Source organism: Xyrauchen texanus, chromosome 21, assembly GCF_025860055.1.
Source record: "Xyrauchen texanus isolate HMW12.3.18 chromosome 21, RBS_HiC_50CHRs, whole genome shotgun sequence".
NCBI lineage: Eukaryota > Metazoa > Chordata > Actinopteri > Cypriniformes > Catostomidae > Xyrauchen > Xyrauchen texanus.
This window is the reverse complement of record NC_068296.1, coordinates 16,726,527-16,749,102: the sequence shown is the minus strand read 5'-3', so window position 1 is coordinate 16,749,102 and position 22,576 is coordinate 16,726,527. Positions and strand designations below refer to the sequence as shown.

The 22,576-nt window shown below is 42.7% G+C and overlaps 1 protein-coding gene across 5 annotated transcripts in view; it reads left to right on the top strand.

Annotated features, from left to right (window-relative positions):
* The window catches only part of LOC127661260 (leucine zipper protein 2), a 207,122-nt gene that overhangs the window by 161,848 nt on the left and 22,698 nt on the right, over nucleotides 1–22,576 (top strand). For all 5 annotated transcript variants that reach the window (XM_052151887.1, XM_052151886.1, XM_052151885.1 and 2 more), the window contains 4 exons: nucleotides 3,042–3,104; nucleotides 5,000–5,062; nucleotides 12,682–12,756; nucleotides 12,989–13,156. In XM_052151887.1, the coding sequence (XP_052007847.1) occupies nucleotides 3,042–3,104; nucleotides 5,000–5,062; nucleotides 12,682–12,756; nucleotides 12,989–13,156 (369 nt within the window). The remainder of the gene's footprint in view (nucleotides 1–3,041; nucleotides 3,105–4,999; nucleotides 5,063–12,681; nucleotides 12,757–12,988; nucleotides 13,157–22,576) is intronic.

Genomic DNA, 22,576 nt, shown 5'->3' with positions numbered 1-22,576 from the left:
CCAGAAGAGCATGAAGTTCAATGGCCTGGGGCTTGTCTTGGTGTATTTTGAAATCTCCAAGGACCATAAGTGGCCTACCATCTTCCGGAAAGGAGGACAGCAGGACATCCAACTCCTCGAGAAAGTTTGCCAGCTGACCTGGCGGGCGATAGATGATAGGTTGCGTTGTAGTAATAGCATGGAATGTAAAAGAAGTATTGTTACATAGAGGAGTGTAGTGAAAATGTCCAGTTGTTTTGAATGAGCAAACCTGTTCCCCCACCCCTACGAGTGTGTCGAGGGGTGTGAGAGAAGGAGAAGTTGTTGGAGAGAGCAGAGGATGTTGCTGTATCCTCTGGACATATCCAAGTTTCGGTCAGTGCAAGGATGCAGGTTGTGCCTTTATTGTGCCCTATCTGCTTCGGTGGATCCCAGTTTCATTGGATTCTGTAGGAGGGTGACAACATGTCACATTTAATGACAGCTGCCATTTGTCTAGCAGATGTGGGCACTCGTTCTTCTTTAGAGATGCAAGTGTGTGGAATTAATAATCAACCAATTCCACCTCATTGAATCATATTGCAATTCTATTCTGCTTCATTACCTCAAATATTATTGCTCTTGCTCTAAGTACACCCATTCCTTTCTTGTTCTTTTTCTTTCTTTCTCACTTTCTCTCTCTATTTCACACATATACACACACTTTAATATACACTCACCTAAAGAATTATTAGGAACACCATACTAAAACTGTGTTTGACTCACTTTCGCCTTCAGAACTGCCTTAATTCTACGTGGCATTGATTCAACAAGGTGCTGAAAGCATTCTTTAGAAATGTTGGCCCATATTTATAGGATAGCATCTTGCAGTTGATGGAGATTTGTGGGATGCACATCCAGGGCACGAAGCTCCCGTTCCACCACATCCCAAAGATGCTCTATTGGGTTGAGATCTGGTGACTGTGGGGGCCATTTTAGTACAGTGAACTCATTGTCATGTTCAAGAAACCAATTTGAAATGATTCGAGCTTTGTGACATGGTGCATTATCCTGCTGGAAGTAGCCATCAGAGGATGGGCCATAAAGGGATGGACATGGTCAGAAACAATGCTCAGGTAGGCCGTGGCATTTAAACGATGCCCAATTGGCACTAAGGGGCCTAAAGTGTGCCAAGAAAACATCCCCCACACCATTACACCACCAGCCTGCACAGTGGTAACAAGGCATGATGGATCCATGTTCTCATTCTGTTTATGCCAAATTCTGACTCTACCATCTGAATGTCTCAACAGAAATCGAGACTCATCAGACCAGGCAACATTTTTCCAGTCTTCAACTGTCCAATTTTGGTGAGCTCTTGCAAATTGTAGCCTCTTTTTCCTATTTGTAGTGGAGATGAGTGGTACACGGTGGGGTCTTCTGCTGTTGTAGCCCATCCGCCTCAAGGTTGTGCGTGTTGTGGCTTCACAAATGCTTTGCTGCATACCTCGGTTGTAACGAGTGGTTATTTCAGGCAAAGTTGCTCTTCTATCAGCTTGAATCAGTCGGCCCATTCTCCTCTGACCTCTAGCATCAACAAGGCATTTTCGCCCACAGGACTGCCGCATACTGGATGTTTTTCCTTTTCACACCATTCTTTGTAAACCCTAGAAATGGTTGTGCGTGAAAATCCCAGTAACTGAGCAGATTGTGAAATACTCAGACCGGCCCGTCTGGCACCAACAACCATGCCACGCTCAAAATTGCTTAAATCACCTTTCTTTCCCATTCTGACATTCAGTTTGGAGTTCAGGAGATTGTCTTGACCAGGACCACACCCCTAAATGCATTGACGCAACTGCCATGTGATTGGTTGATTAGATAATTGCATTAATGAGAAATTGAACAGGTGTTCCTAATAATCCTTTAGGTGAGTGTACATTATAACACCTTGTGACCTACCGCCTATTATATATTTCTTTGTTAATTTGTTGGTGTAGGCACTGTGAATTTTTACACAGCAGGTGTTGTAATTACAGGAAAATTTGAAAAGAGCCTGTTGAACATTCAGTTTTACTTGAAGTGCAGATTGTATGCTGAATATCGTCTGAAATGCAAGTGGTCTTCCGAAATAATGGCTTTGCATTTTTAGCTGTCAAACGTCACTCAATGTAAAATCCACAGTCAATCTAGACAAATCTTATTTCAGTATCTTGCAGTGTGACAAATTAATGTTTTAGTAAATATTTCATGTAGTCTCTTAATTATATGAGGTCAAGAAATGGCATTCACATTAATTATAATATCATTTTAACTTATCATCTTTTAAGGCCAATTATTGTTTTTAGGATTCTAATTTACTGTTCAGCAATGGGGACATACTACAAATAAAGGTTATATTTTCAGAATTGGCTCAAAATTGCATGTTGAAATGTGATAATGAAAAAATATGCACATTATTCATCATCATGAAATTCTAGATGTACATATAGTTTTAAATATTTCTTAATAATCTTTTTTTTTTAATTAAGGGACAGTGAAAACATGATGTTACATCAACTGCCCTTGTGTATTAGCATCTGAGAGTGAAATAAAATGGTTATTTTGCAGAGATAGAGAGAGAGAGAGAGAGAGAGAGAGAGAGAGAGAGAGAGAGAGAGAGAGAGAGAGAGAGAGAGAAAGAGAGAGAGAGAGAGAGAATAATCAGAAAGACAGGAACAGAGAGAAAGAGAAAAGGAGGAGGTGGAGATAAGCACTAGATTAAACTCAGCACCACCATCATCTCTATATTGATTCTTAATCTACCATCATCTATTTCCATAAAGACATCCAGTGCAGGTTATTACAGAAATGAAGCATATACTCCAGGGTCACCTTGAGCTCCTATAAGCTTGTGAGGGAACTGTCAAAAAGAACTCATTGGAAATAGTTGAAGCATTACTTTTGTCAGCAGGGACAAGGGGAACCATTAAATTGACGGTATTTACCTAGATAACACAAGAAGTGGGGCTTGTTTCATGCATGATGTTACAAAGCCAAGTGTGCTGTCTCTCTTTATTTACTGCCATTTTCCTGTCTTTCAGAATAAAAGCTTAAAGAATAAACTTCTGTCTGGGAACAAGCTCTGTGACATACATGCAGATGAGGTATGTTACATTTGACTGTTGCACACATTTTCATACATTTGGATAGACAATGTACAATATTAATGTATTGACAGCATTTTATGTTCAAACACAATTAGAGATGTACAAATAAAATATTGGTTGTCTTTACTGTATTTATATAACATGAGGTTAAAGTGATAGTTTGTAATAGAAATAAAATAAAATGTTATTTCTCTCATCATTTAGTCACCCTTATGACATTCCAGATGTGTATGACTTTCTTTCTTCTGCTAAATACAAATGATGATTTTAAAATGAATATTTCATCTCTGTAGGTCCTCACAATTCAAGTGAATGGTGACCAAAATCTCCAAAAGGACATAAAGACAGAATAAGAGTAATCCATAAAACTCCAGTGGTTCATTTAATATTTTCAGAAGCGATATGATACAGTAGGTGTGGGTGAGAAACCAATCAATATTTAAGTCAGTTTTTACCATCATCTCCACTTTCCCATTCTTCTTCTTCTTTTGTTTTTGACGATTCACATTCTTTGTGCATATTGCCACCTACTGGGAAGAGAGGATCTGTTTCTCACATACACCTATCATATTGCTTCTGAAGATTAAGATTTAACCACTGGAGTCACATAGATTATTTAAAATGTTGGTACCCATTCACTTGCATTGTTACAGAGCTGAACTATTATTCTAAAAATCTTTGTTTGTGTTCAGCAGAAGAAAGAATGTCATACACATGTGGGATGCATGAGGGTGAGTAAATGATGAGAGAAATTTCTTTTTTGGATGAACTATCCCTTTAAATATGGTTGATGTCATCACATTTACTTAACTTGACATACAGTATAATAGTTTCATTCTGTTCTGTGTAATTTCTAAAGATTGGTAAGAACAATTTTGACAGCACACACACACACACACACACACACACACACACACACACACACACACACACACACACACAAATCTGGAAATGAGTGAAACATGTTAATGTTACACTGTAACATTGACAGTTTTTACACTTATATTTCATACTTGTGGAGCTTTGATGATAATTAAGTTCAGACATTATAATTAATTAATAAATACATTTGCCATTAAAAAGGTTCTTCTCTGACAAAGTTTCTCCATCATTCACTGATAAATGTGAGTCCTGATATGGGCTTAAGTATTGAATTTTGCAAAGGTTCCATCACATTCAGTTCCCACCTGTTGTCAGAGGATTTATACGTTTTAAAAGTGTACATACTGTACATGAATGGATTTACATTTTAGCTGCTGTCAGTATCTTGGAATTGTACATTTCAGTGTCTATTCAAATGTAAAAAACGCACGTTTCTTCTTTACTGAATTGTTTTAAAATCAAAATTACGAACTCATAGTAATTTCATAAAAGACAATTGCCATGGTTGACAACTAAATATAATTGTTTTGGCCCTCATGATTTTACATCTCTAAGAGAAGAGAGTAATGTCCCATTAGTTTTGTGGAGGTGTAGTACACTTCAGATACTGAGTGATTACTGAAGACACTGAGGCTACACAGATTGCGTGTGTGTGTGTGTTTGTGTGTGTGTGTGTGTGTGTGTGTGTGTGTTTACAACTGTGGCAGCACTCCACAGGCAGCCAGCCAAGACATTGCCATGCCGTAGACTGAGTATTGTGTGAGTGTGTATGCCTGGGTGTTGATTTGTTAATGCGTTTGCATCACTGACTGGTCCCTGCAGTCCACTGAAGGGAAGACTTTTATATTTTCTTGCACAGTGAAGGTCTCTCCTTTGAATTGGAGAACTGCCTAGCAAGCGTTCACAAAGGAACACTTTGGCATGGCCACAAAAACCCTGCTGCACAATCTAAAACCAATTTTGCCATTTGAATAAGCTAACACATATTTTCTCTTATCTTCCTTTTGCAGTCCAAAAAAATCCAAGCCCAAATGAAAGAGCTGAGGTATGGAAAAAAAGATTTAATTTTCAAGGTAAGCACCAAACAAAGAGGATGTGTCATTACTGTAGCCTTGCATGGTGTACAGGTGCCTTAGCACCAGCTTGAAAAGATCATGTTACCTGAGCAGGTGGGCCACAGGCCTGAAGCTCACATTGAGTCCTATTAACCATATACAAAGTATGTAAGTGATCAGTGTTGGGTGTAATGTGTTACAAAGTAATCTGATTACAGTTACAGACATTAATAAAATTACGTTACTTGGATTACACATTTATTGTTAAGACAATAATATTAAGTAGGATGCATTTTAAAATGTATTTCGTTCCTATGTTAGTACTTTTATGTGTGTTATTGTGTCAGCTAATGAGCATTCTCTCAAACAAACCACCATGGCATAGAAGACATGTATCTAGGTGACGGCAGATGAGTGAGTGGTGTTATTATGGACGCAACGGAGTGTAGTTGTTTATAAAAATTGCAAATGAAAGCGAAGCATTTCACAGGCAATCTCAGCGAGCGCTGTGTGAGCTTGCTCCTAGCCCTGGTTGGAGGAGAGAGGCATGCAAGGTTGGGCCAGTGACAAATCCTCCTCAAATCTCCACACTCTACCCCATCCTCGCATACCTCCCTCATGTGTCCATCTGCAGCTTCCGCTGGAGGCTTCAGGCATATATGAAAAGATGCATTTGTCTGACAGAGGGATATATCGCTCACAAGGTGGAAACATTTGTGGAACAGTATCTTGAAAAAGACGTCGCTAAGCAAATGGGTCTTGTATGTTCTTTATGTACTGTACACAATTCAACACAATGCAATAGCGTTACAGGTGTGCAGGTGATAAAGTATACTGAATTCATCCGAGCACAAGTAGGGAGGTAGAAATAATCCACTCGCTGTAAAGTTGTGTATGCACACACAAACAGACATACTGTACATACACACATACTCATGCATGATGCAACACACAAGCAAACCTGTCTATGCACACCGAAAATAAACAACAAGCATTCAAATACACAATGGTTTTACTATCAAAGCTGTTTGCAAATTAATTTTCAGAAATATTTTCAGTTCATTAGTATTCTTTCATACCAACACAAACACAGGTAAACAAGCATTCTGTACACATACATGCCACACACAACTTAGAAGTTTGTAGATAGCGGACACACACCTGAAGATACTACAACAGCATATTTGAGATAAGGAAGTTAAGTTGCATTTTTAGAAATGCATTGGATCTCTTAAGTTGCTGTCTTTGTCATGTTCCTGTAATATTGTTAATTTTGTCAATATGAAAGCACTAAAAGAGATGGTGTAATTTTTGTATTTTTCGCAGGTTTGATAGGTTTTAGAAAGTAACTTCTAAGTAAAGTAATTAGTAATCTTATTACTTTACCATGAAGTAATCAGTCAAATAATATGATTAACATTTTTATTGAAGTAATCAGCAATCAGTAGTGGATTACTTTTTTGAAAGTAAATTATCCAGCACTGTTGGTGATTCAGTTTAAAACACCAATCAAATGAGAGATTTCAGGGAAAATCACTGCCCCTTTTAAAGGGTCCAACAGCAGTTTGCAAGGTACGTAAAAGATTTTTGCTTGCAAAAAGCATACAGAAAAATGCACAGGCCACTTATTGCAAACTTAAGACTTCTACCTTTGTGCATGATGTTTATGCTCTGAGGAAGGTCGTTTGTGGCTAAAACATTTGCTGGCATGCCAGAACACAGCTGCTCAGCAACAGCTGCTCAACAAGTTGTCTGTACATTTTTCTGCAACATTGATATCACTTGACACTTTATTTTTGCTTAATTTAAAATAATTTTGTTCTTTTGAATTTCTTGTGTACTTAACCACTTTTAATGACTTTGAATTCTGAGATGTTTAACCTAAGATGGGAATGTCAGTGTCATAAAAATCATACTCAATGTTCTGCATTTGTGACCCAGAAAAATAAAACAGAATTGGGTAATATGCACATTCTAATTGAATGGTTTGACCTTTTTATGTGAGCATGAGAGTGAAGATTCATGTATTGTGACCTTTCCTGCCATGTAGGTTGACCTTTCATTTATTGGCCTTTATTTACAGTGTTAGATGGAAAAATGTCAGCAGATATTTACAGCACATTGCCCTTTGGTACTATCATATAAAGACTCTGTTCTCACACAATATGCAACACTTTAACAACATTACTTCCTAATCAAGAAGACAGACTAAAATTTTGCCAACTGTGTACTTTGTATTTTTTTAAGAAATATAAAATAATAATAAACTCCATAATCAGTTATCATAATCAATTGTGAATCAAAAGTGGAATGCACTTGCTTCCTCGGATATTTTAATCATGTGGATTTTAAATAATAAAGCATGATTATTTAAGGTAAAAAAAAGTGTTTGTCTTAAACACTGGCAGAAATCATCCATTTTCATGTCTTCATTTGCTCAGTCCAATCAAGTCATATCTTCCAGCAAATCATTATCTTTTACTGAAAATTCCATCATAATCTACCCACATTCATGTCACACTATGATGTTTTTTCCCATGGAACACAAAAATAGTTATCAGATTTTCAAAGCAGCTCTTTTCCATACAATGACAATGCCTGGTCACTAGCTGTCAGTTGTGCTTTTTGGTATATTAAAATATCAAATGTTAGGTTGTGAAAACTGTAATACCAGTCTGACACATCATAAACTTTCATAAAAAACTACTAAGGTTTTTACTTATTTATTTTTAATCCTAAAACACTTAGCGAGCCAGGACTGTCACTGGTGGCCCTTTTAAACAAATTAAACAAAATTACATTCATGACATCTCTGATTATTATTATTATTATTATTATTATTATTATTGGTAGATGTGGCTGCTCTTTTCTAGAGAAAAGTCTTTTAAAAAAGCAATATCCAATCTGGGCTTACTTTCCTCTAATGCATTTTTATCTGGGAGACGGAACGTCTATTTCTGCTTCCCCATTTGAAACTGATTTATAGGAAGATTATTCCTCTTCCTTTTATATTCATGATTAAAGAAGTTCTTTTCAGAGTTTATATCTAGAGTTTTGTTCAATAATGTGAGGCAAAGGAATGGTATTCTATGACTTTGGATCTTGAGAGAGAGAGAGAGAGAGAGAATCTGCCAGACTTCTTTGTTAGAGCAAGATTATTTTCTAGATCTTGCCAGCATTAAATAGATTTTTTTTCTAATTCAAAGCACAGCCATTTATCATAATCATGTTTTATTGTATTGGAGTGAAGTGGCTGAATTATGTGCATGTTGTCAAGAGAGAGAGAGAGAGAGAGAGAGAGAGTGCAACATATTGCATGGCATTGTGCTGTTTACCAAAACTTATTTGCATAAAGTATTCTCATTTAGTTGGCAGTGCATTTAGCACCAACCATCAATTCTCTAACAATTCCTCTGGCAATGTTGGCTTATCTTGTTTTTGGATTTGGCTTTGATTACATTAGCATGAATGTGCACATTATTTAGGAGATGGATGTGTTGATTTTTGCCTCTCTCTTTTTTTTTTAAAGTAGCAAAACTATCAAAAAATATTTGTATCTTTGTAGTGGCACATTCTCTGTTGAGGCACAACCATCTCAAAACAAGTCTCTCAAAATAATTATAACAGAGTAATTTTGAATTAGGTGAAGGGAATGGCATAATAGCTTGTCTATTATTATACGTTTTTTTTTTTTTTTAATTATACTTTAATTAACACTTTTTTTTTGGTTGGGTTGTCACCCAAAGTTATTGTATCGCTTCAGAAGACTAGAAATATATCACTCTAGTCGTATGGATTACATTTATCCTAAATTACGTACTTTTTGAGCTTGAAATATTTTTTGATCAGATTGACTTGCATAGTATGGGGGGAAAAAACTGCTCAAACTTTCTTCAAAATATATTTGTTGAAGTTCCACAGAAGAAAGAATGCCATATGGGTTTGGAAAATCATGACTGTAAATAAATGTGATTTTTTTTTGTGAGTGAATTTAAATTAAATTTATGGGTGAGCTATTCTTTAAGGAACTAAAAGAAGAAGAAAATAAATCAGAAGTTTTGTGAACACATTATTTTATATTTCATTACTCCAAAACGAACTTAAATCAAATAAAATTGACCAGAAAATAAATGTAGTTTTAGTTTTTGATACACAGTATATTCTAAAATTGGAAACCTTTACAACCCACCCTTAATAAACATGAAAATGTCACTAGATACAGTAGCTATAATTGGACAGGCCATTAGACTATCTTATCTTGGATTTTTGATTACATTAGAATTTATGTGCATGTTATTTAAAAGATAATGAATGTGTGTTTTTTTTTTAATTGGCAAAACTATAAAAAAAAAAAAATATATGTTTATCTCTGTAGCGGAACCTTCTCAGTTGGGGCACTACCAACTCAAAACAAGTCTCTCAAAACACTTATAAAAGATTAGATTAAACTGTAAATTAAGTGAAGGGAATTGCATAATAGCTTTTTATACGGCACAATTAGAATGATTGCAAAGTTATTTTTATTAATTATGCTTTGAAAACACTTTTCTTTATAAATTGGCAGCTGCTAAAAAGCAATTATTTATATTCCACAATCTACTGTAATTATTGTAATTTCACCTAGATTGAAAACCAACTTTTCAACTTTTTGCTATAAATTTATTTCAACAGTCAGTATACTTTATATATGTTTATAAGTAGTTCTAGCGGGAATACTAGCAGCTGTACATCATTGCACTATTAGCTGGGTCCAGCCAATCACATGTAAGCCATTGCTTTATAAGTCTGCTCACAATCTATCACATTGCTGTTTCAGTGTGCTAACATGGCAACCTCCACCGCCCCACCACCATCAGCTGAGTCCCGTCCTGCACGGGGGTAGGCTCCTCCCCCCCCCGCCTCCTATCTCCGGCAGGATATGACGGTTCCGAGTACAACTTTTTCGGATCGCCAGACATTTCTGTTTTATTTTCATCAAATAAATGTCACTCAAGTCTGCAAGTCTTCCTGATAGAACTTCAGTTATAATGCAATTCAAAATGAAATATTAAAGATTTAATTAAAAAAGCCCCATTAATTTTATTTTGAAATAAAATAAAAAAATGTATCTTGTGAAGTGTGTTTTGTTAGTCGATGTCATCGACAACGTCAGCGATAAAAAAAAATTGTAGATTAAATTCTTATTGTGAAGAAAATTGGTGATATGTAGCTCTATTAATAAGAGAGAGTTCCCTTTCTGTCACTCACTTGACGTTGTGTCGAATGTAGTGACACAAGGGGTCTTTCTTGAGAGCCTCAGTGATGCACTCACTGCGTGAACATTTCTTAAAATGAATGCCACTTCAGCCGCCCCCGTGTTGCTCCTCCTTCCCACGGGATTGAGGACGACCCGGCTGGCGATGGAGGCGATTTGGCCGACATGCTTGCCCGGGCCACCATGAGCGTGGGCTTGGACTGGAACCATCCATCCTCTTGACGATTGGTACCTCGGGTCAGGGCACTGCTCCCACCATACAGTAACTTTCTTCTTGGAGGTGCATGATGAGTTAACAAGGTCGTAGAGGGCAACTTTTACTGCCAGAAACCGGCCTCCTAACTCGTCTGCTCTCACTACCATTGACGGTGGAGCTGCCCAAGGGTACACGGAGGTCTCCGAGGTGGACAGATCGGTTGCAATCCACCTGTGCCCCGAGAACGCTGCCACCTGGTGGGATCGCCCAGTACTCCCCTCCAAAGCCTGTAGGATGACATCGTTACTGACCTCGAAAGCCTAGAGCACCACAGACAGGCTGCCTCTGCCCTGCATGCCATGGCTGTCCTGCAGGTCCACCAAGCCAAGGCACTTAAAGAACTGCACCTGTGTAGTCCTGACCCCGATGTGCTGCAGGAACTGCGCTCTGCCACCGACCTCACTCTCAGAGCCATGAAGGTCACAGTGCGGGCACTCTGGTGGGCGATGGCCACCCTCGTGGTCCAGGAATGCCACCTCTGGCTAAACATGGTCGAGAAGTGCGATGCTGACTAGGCCTGCTTTCTCAACGCCTCCGTCTCCCAGCTTGGCATCTTCGGCGAAACCGTCAAGGACTTCGCCTAGCAGTTTTCACCGGTAAAGAGGCAGACGGAGGCTCTCTCTCACATCATGCCGTGGCCGAAATCCTACAGTCTCGGTTCCCCGAACGCAGTCACCTTGCCTCCGTACCTGCGACTGCACATCCCTGGCAGGCCGGCGCTGACGATTTCCGAAGACACGTCTCAAGGACCTCTTCCTCTGTCTCTAACCCGCCCCCTGCCAGGTGAGTGGAGCAAGGTAAGTGCTTTGAGTTTTTTCTAATCACCCAAGCCTCAGGACGCACTTTTACCTCCCGGTGCGCTATTGCCTGCTCCCCCCGCTGTGAAGCCTCACACGTTATGTCAAACATGATCGTCCCTCTAGTGCCCCTTGTGCCAGCACCTTACAGGCAGAGATTACAACTTTGCTACTAAAGAATGTGATAGATCACTGGGTCATTGACGTTATCTCTCTGGCCTACCAGACCCAGGCCGTGCCCACCCCCTTGTGGATTCAAGCACACTAGATGAGAAGTGGGGCATCCTCATGGGCACTGGCCAACGGCACCTCGCTAGCAGACCTCCAACACCTTTGCGATATTCTACAATCTCAGGGTTGAGTTGGTCTCGTCCCGTGTTTTGTCGGGTCCGAGCCGGTAAAACTCGGTAATACGGAACAGCCGACCGGGTGTTCCGCTTGCACCTAGCCCTTCACCAAGCTGATCCAGTGCACTTTCTCTCCCAGGTTAGCCACTAAGCTCTCGCTTCCTGGATGTTCTTCCTCCCAAGCCTTCTGGCCTGCGAATTCAGCAGAGGAATGATTTCAAACTTTAATATATTTATATATGTATGTTTGTATGTATGTATGTGTGTGATTAACCGCTGAGTCAATTTGTTTTTGGATTAATTTTACTTTTTCATTGATTTTATTTCTTGGACAAAACTTGGCTTTAACAGTTTCTTAAGACATCATCTGTCTGTTCCCCTCCAAAGGAATGGCTTTTGAGTGCAAAAAAACTGCTCTTTAACATGAAAGTCAAACTTTTCAGGATTTCAGGAACATTCAAAGTTCTGCAAATGCAAAATCAGAGCCTGTTCATGTCAGATTTAAAATCTGAATGAACATTTGATTTCAAGCTGTAGATAATAAATAGCAAATTTCTCTCTTATATACAAGCATACTACTTCCATTGCCCAGATAGTATGTTGTAATCAGCCCTCTGCTTCACATGTCTCAATGAACCTGCTTTTGACTTCACACACAGTGTCACAGTCATATACTGTAGCAATATCTATGAAACTAAACTAATGACATAGTGAAGGCAGGTCATTACACATTTCTGCTTGAATTAAGAGTATAATGCTCAATTATATTGTGTAAGCAAGCATTCATAGTTGGGTTTAAATAAATCTTACCAAGCAGAAACATTTGGTTCTTTGGTTTATTTCCTGAATGTGCACAATTTCAATGTGCAAAAAGTCACGTACAGTAAATGTCTTCCATTAGAAAAATTTATAGTTTGGACTCAAGAGTCTAGCCATTTTAAGTTTGGCAAGATTATAAGAGGAGAAATGGATCTTCTGTGCAGGGTCAACAATTGATGGACCTCGAGAATAAACTCAGAGTTGCCAAAGATGAACTGGAGAAGGCTGCACTGGATAAGGTGAGCCTGAGTATTTCAGGAACCCATCATTCCAATTCACTGTTCCCTTAGGCTATATTTTTAAAACGTAACCTTTCAGAATGAATTATATTATCTTTTTGGCCAGGGATTCTGCAATTAAGGCAGTGAGCGTGGATCAAATGGTCAAAAGGAGGACAAAAGTATAAGATGACAGAGTGAGAAACATTTGCCCATTCATCTCATGTGTGTTGTCTCATTTAATTTGTTGCAGGAGTCACAGTTGAAAGCTCTGAAGGACACAGTGCATATCTGCTTTTCATCTGTCCTACACAGCCAGACAGGAAGTTTACACAGATTTCCAGCCACACCCACCAACCTGTTGAGGTATTCTGCTCTGGTCAACAACTCAAGAGTCACCTTTCAACAGCCCCATGCAAAGGTACAAACACCCTAATTGAACAATCTGACTTTATAACTTGTAACACAGCTCATATTGTTTGACTGATAATACAGAAATACATCAATCATCCATAGGGATGAATACATTTTTCTGCATTATAATCACATCCTCTCTCTTAGTTTGTGTTGGCTAAATCCATAGTTTATTCCATTTCTGCCGCTTTTCAGTTTTTCCCAACAATGTTCCTGGAGGCTCCCAAAATGTACCCATTTTGGAATTCTCCCTACTCAAACGCACCTAATTAAACTCATCAGCTCGTTTGTAGAGTACTCCTAGAGTGCTTTCACACTAACACTTTTTGTGCGCACCCGTGTTCGAATAATGTCACAATTAGGTTTGTTTGGATGATGTGAACTCTGTTTTCCGAACACAAGTGTACACCGGCAAACCGCACCTGAGTCCACTTAGGAAGTTGGTCTGGGATATAGTTCATGTGATCTCTGGAACGGTTTGTTGCTAATATGACCCCAAACGTACCAAATTGCGAAAGTGATCCGCTATATATGTATAAATCATGTCTTTGCAGGCAATTACTGATTGCAATGGTTGTGGTATAATGCATTTCTCTTACCCACTGTACTTGTGTCCAAATAAATTGACTTCAGAGAGCACCTCACATTCTTCACATCTCTTGCAATGCAATTTCTTGCAATCATGGCAGACAAATACTAAACAATTTTTACATCACTGCACATTTAATGCATCTGTGGCAGACAAATGTAATTATCATTCTTTGCATGGAAAGTTTTGGTGGTAAATCCAAAAAGATGAATACTTCATTAAAAAAGTAAAAAAATCTGATGTCTTTTTGAGTTGTTACCTAGTTAAAGAGCTGCCGAGTGTATACTGCAATCGGACCACAGTTTGGACCCAAATAATATGATGTGACCAGAGATCAGTGGGGGTATGGGGAGGGGGAGGAAACAAATTTGGATTGGACCAATCAATTGAACCAAGTTTGAAAGCACCAATAAACCTGAAATGGATGTGTCAAATAAGAGAGATGTCTAAAATTGGTACTGTTGGCGGGCCCCCAGGAACAGGGTCGGGAAACACCATAATGTCATTAAAGCTTCAGCCCATTTTAAATATCATAATTCAGTGTTTCCAAACCAACCTTTTTGTAATTCACTTTTTTACACATACAGTCATTTTTTCAAGGAATAGCTTACCCAAAACTTCTCTTATCATCATTCATTCTCATGTCATTCCACACCCATATGAATTTCTTTCTTCTGCAGAACACTTCTGCAGACAATATTTATTTTGAAGAATGTCTGAGCTGTTTTTTTTTTTCTCCATACAATACAAGTCACTGGGGATAAAAATGTCAAGCTCTGTTGAGACATCCAAGACAATTAAACAAATAGAGAGCTAAAGTCTTAATTCCATTTAATTTGGAGCCTAACCAATTAAGCCTGTGTGCAGTGTTCCTCCTTTTATAGTGCTGCACTTCTGGTTGCATTAAAAAAAAAAAAAAACATTATTGTGCAAATGGACCATGTTCATTCCTCAGGGAAAAATAAATTGCATTGTACATAACAGATTTGTATTTTGAACTGTACATAAGATATTTGTATTAGAATTGCACTATGTGTATTTGTGTATCTATATGTGTGTATCTGTGTGTGTATGTATGTATGTATGTATGTGTATAATTATTTGTAATTATTATCTATGTCTTGCTGCTGTTTTTGTATTGTTTTTGTATTGCTGTGCACTGGAAGCTCCTGTCACCGAGACAAATTCCTTGTATGTGTAAGCATAATTGGATAATAAAGCTGATTCTGGTTTAAGTGTGAGGACATGTGAATGACGACTTTCTTCTCTCATGAGTGTGCCATGGAGAGCTAGGCCAGATGTTAAGATTTAATTGAAAAAGGACTTAAATTTTGCTCTGGTTGTCACCAAATCTTTCATATCACTTCAGAACACTTGAAATATATCACTCGAGCCATATGGATTACTTTTATGCTTCCTTTATGTCTTTTTTGGAGCCTGAAATTTCAGATTGACTTGCATTGTATGGGAAAAAAACAGCTCAAAACATTATTCGTTTATTTTTGTTCAGCAGAAGAAAGAAAGTCATGTAGATTTGGAATGACATAATGGTGAGTACATTTTCATTCATGGGTGGAACGGAAATTAAATAACATTTCTTTGTACACATTATTATTATTATTATTTTTGTACATAAAACTTACTAAAATAAAATAAAATTGACCTAAAAATGAATGTAGTTTTTGATATATTATAAAAGTATATTATAAAATTGGAAACCTTTATATATCCCCATACAAAAAGCAGGAACTGCTCAATGCATAAAGTCACTGAGAAAACAAGCTATTACCAGTGCTTGATATATTTAGCAGACAGTGTGGGAGAATCTGCTTGTGATTTTTTTCTTTACTCCCAGATGATGCAGTAAGGATAGGGAAGCATGAAGCCTCAGTGAGAAATCTTGATCTCGTAAGCACTACCCAGAGGACAGTACAGTACTGTTTGATTACGCTCCAATAGTTTTGTCCATAACTGTGAGGTCTCCATAGAACAATTTCACAGAACATCAAAAGACCTCATATAACTAGACCTTCAGGCATCAACAATTTTTTCCCCAGAAATAAGTAGATGTTTAGGGGTGGAAAATTGAAGCTATACTAACCAAAAAGGCAAAATACAGTAACGAATCGGTTACCTAACGTAACCTCGGTTCTCTCTAGAAGAGGGAATGAGTATTGCGTAAGCTAGCTTACGCTACGGAAAGATTCATCTTTTCTGAGATATTGAAGCCAAAAAATTATCCTTAATTTTGTATCCATTGTCAACGCAGTGCAGCAGCTGCATACCTTGAGCGGGCTAGCTAGCGAGCTCATTGGTTGCTCTGCGGCAACTGCTGCAGCCTATAGACGAACTTGAGTGAACTTGCGTCCAATGACTGTATCAAAGCCCGCCAGAATGGGCGTGGCTAGAGTGCATATAAGCGTAAGTTCTTAGGCTGGAACCCTGGTTTTCATTGAATGAAGCGAAAATCGCTCGTGGCGCGAGCACGGCCGGCTACGCAATACTCGTTCTCTCTTCTAGAGAGAACCGAGGTTACGTTAGGTAACCGATTCGTTCTCTTACGAGAGGTTCTCTCGTATTGCGTAAGCTAGCTTACGCTACGGGAACCCATTGTCAACGCTGTGCGCGCCAAGCATCCGCTGCATGAGCCCCGGGGTTGGGGGGACCCGGGGGAGCCCTTGTGAGTGGGGGAATAATATTTGACCGGCAAGAGTGCGGGCCAGTGTGTGTGTAATACATGAGCACATAGTGGGAAGGGAAAGACAGAGCGGCGGTGCCGGTCTGTGTGGAATGTGTCCCGTCAGTGCAGCTCACCAGGGGAGCTGTAGCGTATTAAACCGCTAGTAGTTTTGCCTGCAGAGTGGGCACTTCCAGATTGTAAAATCTGACAAAGGTGGAGGGGGAAGCCCAGCCTGCTGCCACACATATGTCGTGAATGGAAATCCCGCTGGACCATGCCCACGAGGAGGCCATGCCTCTAGTGGAGTGAGCCCTAATGCCTAACGGGCATGGCAGGTCTTTTGATGCGTACGCGGCAGCAATAGCGTCCACTATCCATCTAGACAGTGTCTGTTTCGAGGCAGCGAAACCTTTGGTGCGCCCTCCGAACGAAACGAAAAGCTGCTCAGAGCGTCTGAAAGAGGCGGAGTGTGCAGTATACAATCTCAGTGCTCTGACTGGGCAAAAGAGATTGGCGTCGCGTTCGCTATCGGATGCTGGCAGCGCCGATAGGGAAATGATTTGTGCTCTGAAAGGAGTACCGATCACCTTGGGGACATAGCCGTGTCTAGGCTTTAAAATGACCTTGGAGTCACTTGGTCCAAACTCAAGACACGCAGCGCTGACAGACAGCGCGTGAAGGTCTCCCACACGTTTAACTGATGACAGGGCAGTTAGAAAAACGGTTTTGAGTGAAAGGTATTTCAAATCCACGGATTGAAGCGGTTCGAAAGGGGGCTTTCATAGCTTCGAGAACTACGGAAAGATCCCAGATAGGAACCGATGGGGGCGCGGGGTTCATCCTTCTAGCTCCCTGAGGATGCGGATGACCAGCTCGTTTTTTCCCAGTGACTGGCCTCGCAGGGGTTCAGCGTAACGCGCGACGGCCGCCACGCATACACTTTGAGCGTGGATGGGGATCTGCCCTTATCCAGCAGCTCTTGTAAAAACACGAGCAGCGACGTACACCCCACATGTCCGTGGGTCCAGGTCTCTGTCGGTGCACCATTTTGAAAACACAGACCATTTGGACGCATAGAGTCTTCTCGTGGAAGGGGCTCTAGCTTGTATGATAGTGTTTATTACTCCTTCTGGCAAAGCGACGGGTAGTCGCTGATCACCCACACGCAGCGCCCAGCCTCTGGGTGGGGATGCCAGATCGAGCTGCGAGCTTGAGAGAGGAGATCTGCTCTCACTGGAATGGACCACGGGGCTGTCAGTGACAGCTGCGTAAGCTCCGGGAACCATGTCTGATTCTCCCAGCGCGGGCTATGAGGAGCACCGAGTGACGCGCTTCCCTGATCCTCTGCATTACCTGTGGCAATAGCGAGACAGGAGGGAAGGCGTAAAGCGGGCGGTTAGGCCAGTCCTGGGCCAGCGCGTCCTCGCTTTTTGAGAAAAATACTGGGCAGTGAGAGTTCTCTTCTGACGCAAAGAGGTCTATCTCTGCTCTGCCGAATATGCTCCATAACTTCTGGACTGTTTGAGCGTGCAGGGACCATTCCCCTGTGGAAATATTGTCTCTGGACAGTCTGTCTGGGCCGTCGTTCAGGTGGCCTGGCACGTGCGTCACCCTCAGCGACCGCAGGTGGCACTGGGACCAACTCAGTATGCGTTTTGTCAGATGGAAGAGGTTCCTGGATCTGACACCGCCCTGACGGTTTAGATAGGATACCACAGATCTGTTGTCTGAACGGACCAGGACGTGGTGACCCTGAATGACCGGGAGGAAGCACACGCAGCGTGCATCGACCGCTATCATTTCCAGACAATTTATGTGAAGGAGCTTTTCCTGAACTGACCATAGGCCAAAAACCGGAGAGCCCTCGTAGACCGCGCCCCAACCCGTGTTGGACGCGTCTGTCGAGATGACTTTTCGGCGAGATACAGCTCCCATCATCACTCCCCGCTGATACCATTTGGCCACTGCCCAGGGCTGCAGAGCTGAGATACAGGTCTGAGTCACTCTGATCGGCTGGCAGCCCGTGGCCCAAGCCCGGCGAGACGCGCGGGTGTTTAGCCAATGCTGAAGCGGGCGCATGCACAGTAAACCCAGCTGAAGTACTGCTGCGGCTGAGGCCATGTAACCTAGCATTCTCTGAAATTTTTTCAGAGGCGTGAGGCTGTTCATCTGAAAGGACGCGGCTAGTCGCTGAACACGGCGCGTGCGCTGTGTAGATAAGCGAGCCGTCATCGCCATGGAGTCTAGTTCTATTCCAAGGAAGGAAATTGCCTGACTGGGCTGTAGTGAGCTCTTTGTCCAATTGACTGCAAGACCCAAACTGTTCAGATGACTGAGGAGAACTGTCCTGTGAGACAGAAGCTCTGTATGTGACAGTGCAAAATCAGCCAATCATCCAAATAGTTCAGAATTCGCAAGCCCTGACTCCGCAGGGGTGCGAGTGCCGCATCCATGCACTTCGTGAAAGTACGGGATGCTAAAGACAGGCCGAACGGAAGGACGGTGTATTGATAAACCTGGCCGTCGGCTGAATCTCAAGAATGGCCTGTGACGGGATTTATCTGAATCTGAAAGTAGGCATCTTTGAGATCGAGAGAAATAAACCAGTCCCCTGGCGACATGCGCGAGGAGTTTCCTGATTGTAAGCATTTTAAACGGTCTTTTTGCGAGCACCTTGTTCAAAACCCTGAGATCTAATATTGGTCTGAGGCCGCCGTCTTTCTTGGGGACAAGAAAATAACGGCTGTAAAACCCCGACTCGCTCAGAGAAGGTGGCACTCTCTCTATGGCCCTTTTGCACAGAAGGTTTGCTATTTCTGAACGAAGCATGCAGGCTGCTTCCGTGTTCACAGTAGTTTCGAGCCAGCTCTGAAGCGGGAGGGCGGCGATCGAATTGTAGCAAATAGCCCTGTTTTATTGTGCTTAACACCCATTTGGATATCCCTGGGATAGCGTTCCACGCTTTGAAGCGTAACGCTAGAGGGTGAATGGCCAAGTCGCCATGATTGCCGCACACAGTGAGCTGAACAGAATGTGTGAGCGCGCTTACTGTGCTTATGCATGACTGCTCGCAGACAGCAGGGACAGGCTGTTCTGTGAGTGACTTCCCGATTGAGGTGAATGGGGAAAGAGTCACATCTGTGAAGTGATGCGCGAGCATAGTCACGGGCATGGGACTTACATACAGAGAGGTGTTTGCTGGCCGTGTGAGCGGGCAGAGAAGGGGCCCACGAATCCGTGCGCGCGTTTATTGACTCTAACACTCGAGCTGGCTTTGCCCGCTTTATGTGGGTGGGCTCTGATAGGGACACGGGAAGTGTAATGCTTGTGTGTAGGGGTGAACACTGGATTGTGGGCACATTTTCTACACATAAGGCATGTTTGCTTTTCACAAGATTTCTTTGGGTCGCCGTGAAAACGGCATTTGAGTGCTGCAAGCGGGCAGTATCACCGGCTTGTTGGCTGCTGAATCCACCACTGCAGTAGCCTGAGAGAAGGGGACTGACAGGGGGCGAAGCTTTGACGGTGGTCCGGCCGCGGCGGGACTGAGCCGTCTTTCCTTAACAAAGCTTGGAGGACTTCGGTTGCTCAGGTTTTAGTGCAATCTTAGGCCGAGGCCCGAGGGGGGGCGGTGGTCTGCAGCGGCTGTCTGAGCGCGTTCTAGGGCGGCCGCCCTGTCGACGCTGAGAAGTCTGGCTTTGCTGAGCTGGGCGCTGTGAAGAGGCTCGTGCAGGAGGCTGGTCACGTGGGCGGCCTGCAGAGGAGCTAGCGCGACGGGGCAGGAAGAGATTCATGGCTTGGGTGGCTTTCTGGACTTCCGAGAAACGGTCAACAATGCCACTCACCGCGGAACCGAAGAGACCGGACGGAGAGAGCGGCGCTGAGGAACGTGGAGCGCTCAGCTTCTCCCATGTCGGCTAGCGCTAGCCATAGGTGTCTCTCGGTCACAGTCAGCGCGGCCATACACTTACCTAGGGCTTGAGCTGCAGCTTTGGTGGCGCTGAAGGGCGAGATCCGTTGCGCTCCTTAGATCTGAAACAGCCTCTGGGTGCCTGCCTTTCTCATCCCACTCTCGAAGAAGGTCCGCTTGGAGGATCTGTAAAACGGCCATGGAATGCAGAGCAGATGCGGCTTAGCCGGCGGCGGCATAGGCGCCGCCAACACAGGCGGAAGTAGTTCTGCAGGCCTTAGACGGGAGCACTGGCTTAGACCGCCATCTCGCAGAGGGCGGGCAAAGGTGTGCTGCTACCGAATCCTCGACCGGGGATGGAAGAGTAGCCCCTCTTGGTGGCGCCGGCCCACCGAGCGAGAGAGGTGGAGACATGGGATCGGTTCCTGGCCGAGAGAGGCGCGTTCCACGATTTAGAGAGCTTGGCATGGAGTTCCGGCAGGAAGGGAGCGGCCCGGCCGCTGGCGCTGCGGCGACGGCTCTGTAGAAAGCAGCCGCCGAGTCTGTTGGGAGCCTGCTCAGAGGGCGGTGACCACTGAGCCCGAGGCGGTCGACGGCCTGTGTGAGGAGGTGCGTTAGTTCTTCCTCGACCCGGCGCTGGTCCTGCTGGATTCCTGGGCCGAGGAGGAGGCTTGGAAGCCTGACCACTCCTCGCTGTCCGAGCCATGATGGAACAGCAGCCCTTATCCTCTGCCTCGTCATCCGAGATGGCACAGTGCGGCCGCCGGGCGGCAACTGCGCGTCCCGGGGGCGGGAGGGTGAAAGCGAGGCTCGAGGGAGAGGCTCCGGCGAGGTAGTCGCTTCTAACACCGGTTCCGGCAGCCTTTGGGAGCGGCGCTTCTTTCTGCGCGGCGAAACGAAAGGCGGCGTGGCGGCTTCGGATTTGAGTGCTTCGAGTCGAGCCCGCAGGGGTCGACATCGGAAGCTCCTCGCAGAGGTCGCATCCGCCGTCAGCGAGGGCGAGCTCTGCATGTTCCAGTCCCAGGCAGAGAGCGCAGATGAGGTGGCGGTCTCCGGCGCTGAGAGGGGCGCGGCATGAGGCGCAGGTGGTGCGAGGCATCTTTAAAAAGACGCTCGTTGCTCTTTTTGTGAAGTTCGCTGAGGAACTAGCTTGCTCTAAAAAAGAAAAGTCGCCGGATGGCGTAGCTCGCAGGATGGCTGAAGGTGGCGAAGACGGCCGGCTTCTTCGAGCGCTGTCCAAGCTTGCTAGATGCCCCTTGAACGGCGACGCGGCTTCTGCAGTTCAGAGATGCGAATAGCTTCGCTGAATAGATGAAAATCAGGGTTCCAGCTTACGAACTTACGCTTATATGCACTCTAGCCACGCCCATTCTGGCGGGCTTTGATACAGTGACGGCACGGGCGCCTGTCATTGGACGCAAGTTCACTCAAGTTCGTCTATAGGCTGCAGCAGTTGCCGCAGAGCAACCAATGAGCTCGCTAGCTAGCCCGCTCAAGGTATGCAGCTGCTGCACTGCGTTGACAATGGATACAAAATTAAGGATAATGTTTTGGCTTCAATATCTCAGAAAAGATGAATCTTTCCGTAGCGTAAGCTAGCTTACGCAATACGAGAGAACCTCTCGTAAGAGAACTAATTCTACAGCTGAGCAAACGGCTTCAAAGTTACTTGGTTTTATTATGGATTTTGTAATTTCTCTGAATCTGAACATAGTTGAGCCAAACTCATCTGTCACAGGGCAGATCATGGTCTAACGAGACTCAGTTTTAACAAAATGTATAGTTACTGTGTTTTGCATGGTAGTATAAATAAAACTGGGCACAGTACCAATGTACAATTATTAAGCTCTCATAAAGACAAAGTAATACTACATTTGTCTGATTTCTTTCAAATCAATTTCCTGTACGACAGAAGAATTTTATCTTGAGTTCTACGCTGCTTTCAACTAAATATTCATAAGATTTAAAAGTAAACTTGACACAAAAGTCAAGATTTTGTTCATGTCAACATCCTTACTGCATGTACTGTACAAATACCAAGATGTCCACTTCAGTATTCCCTTAAGTTCCTCAAGTACAAATCTTTTGTCCACTCAAATTAATTGGATGAACAGAGTGCATTTTGTCTTCTGTACAGTGTCACATTCAGCATTACATTACAGTCTCTATTCATCAACTATGTTGGGAATGTAATGAGCCTTAATCCCTTGCAAATAGCTGTGCAAAACCTATGCTGTCAGCTAGTGTT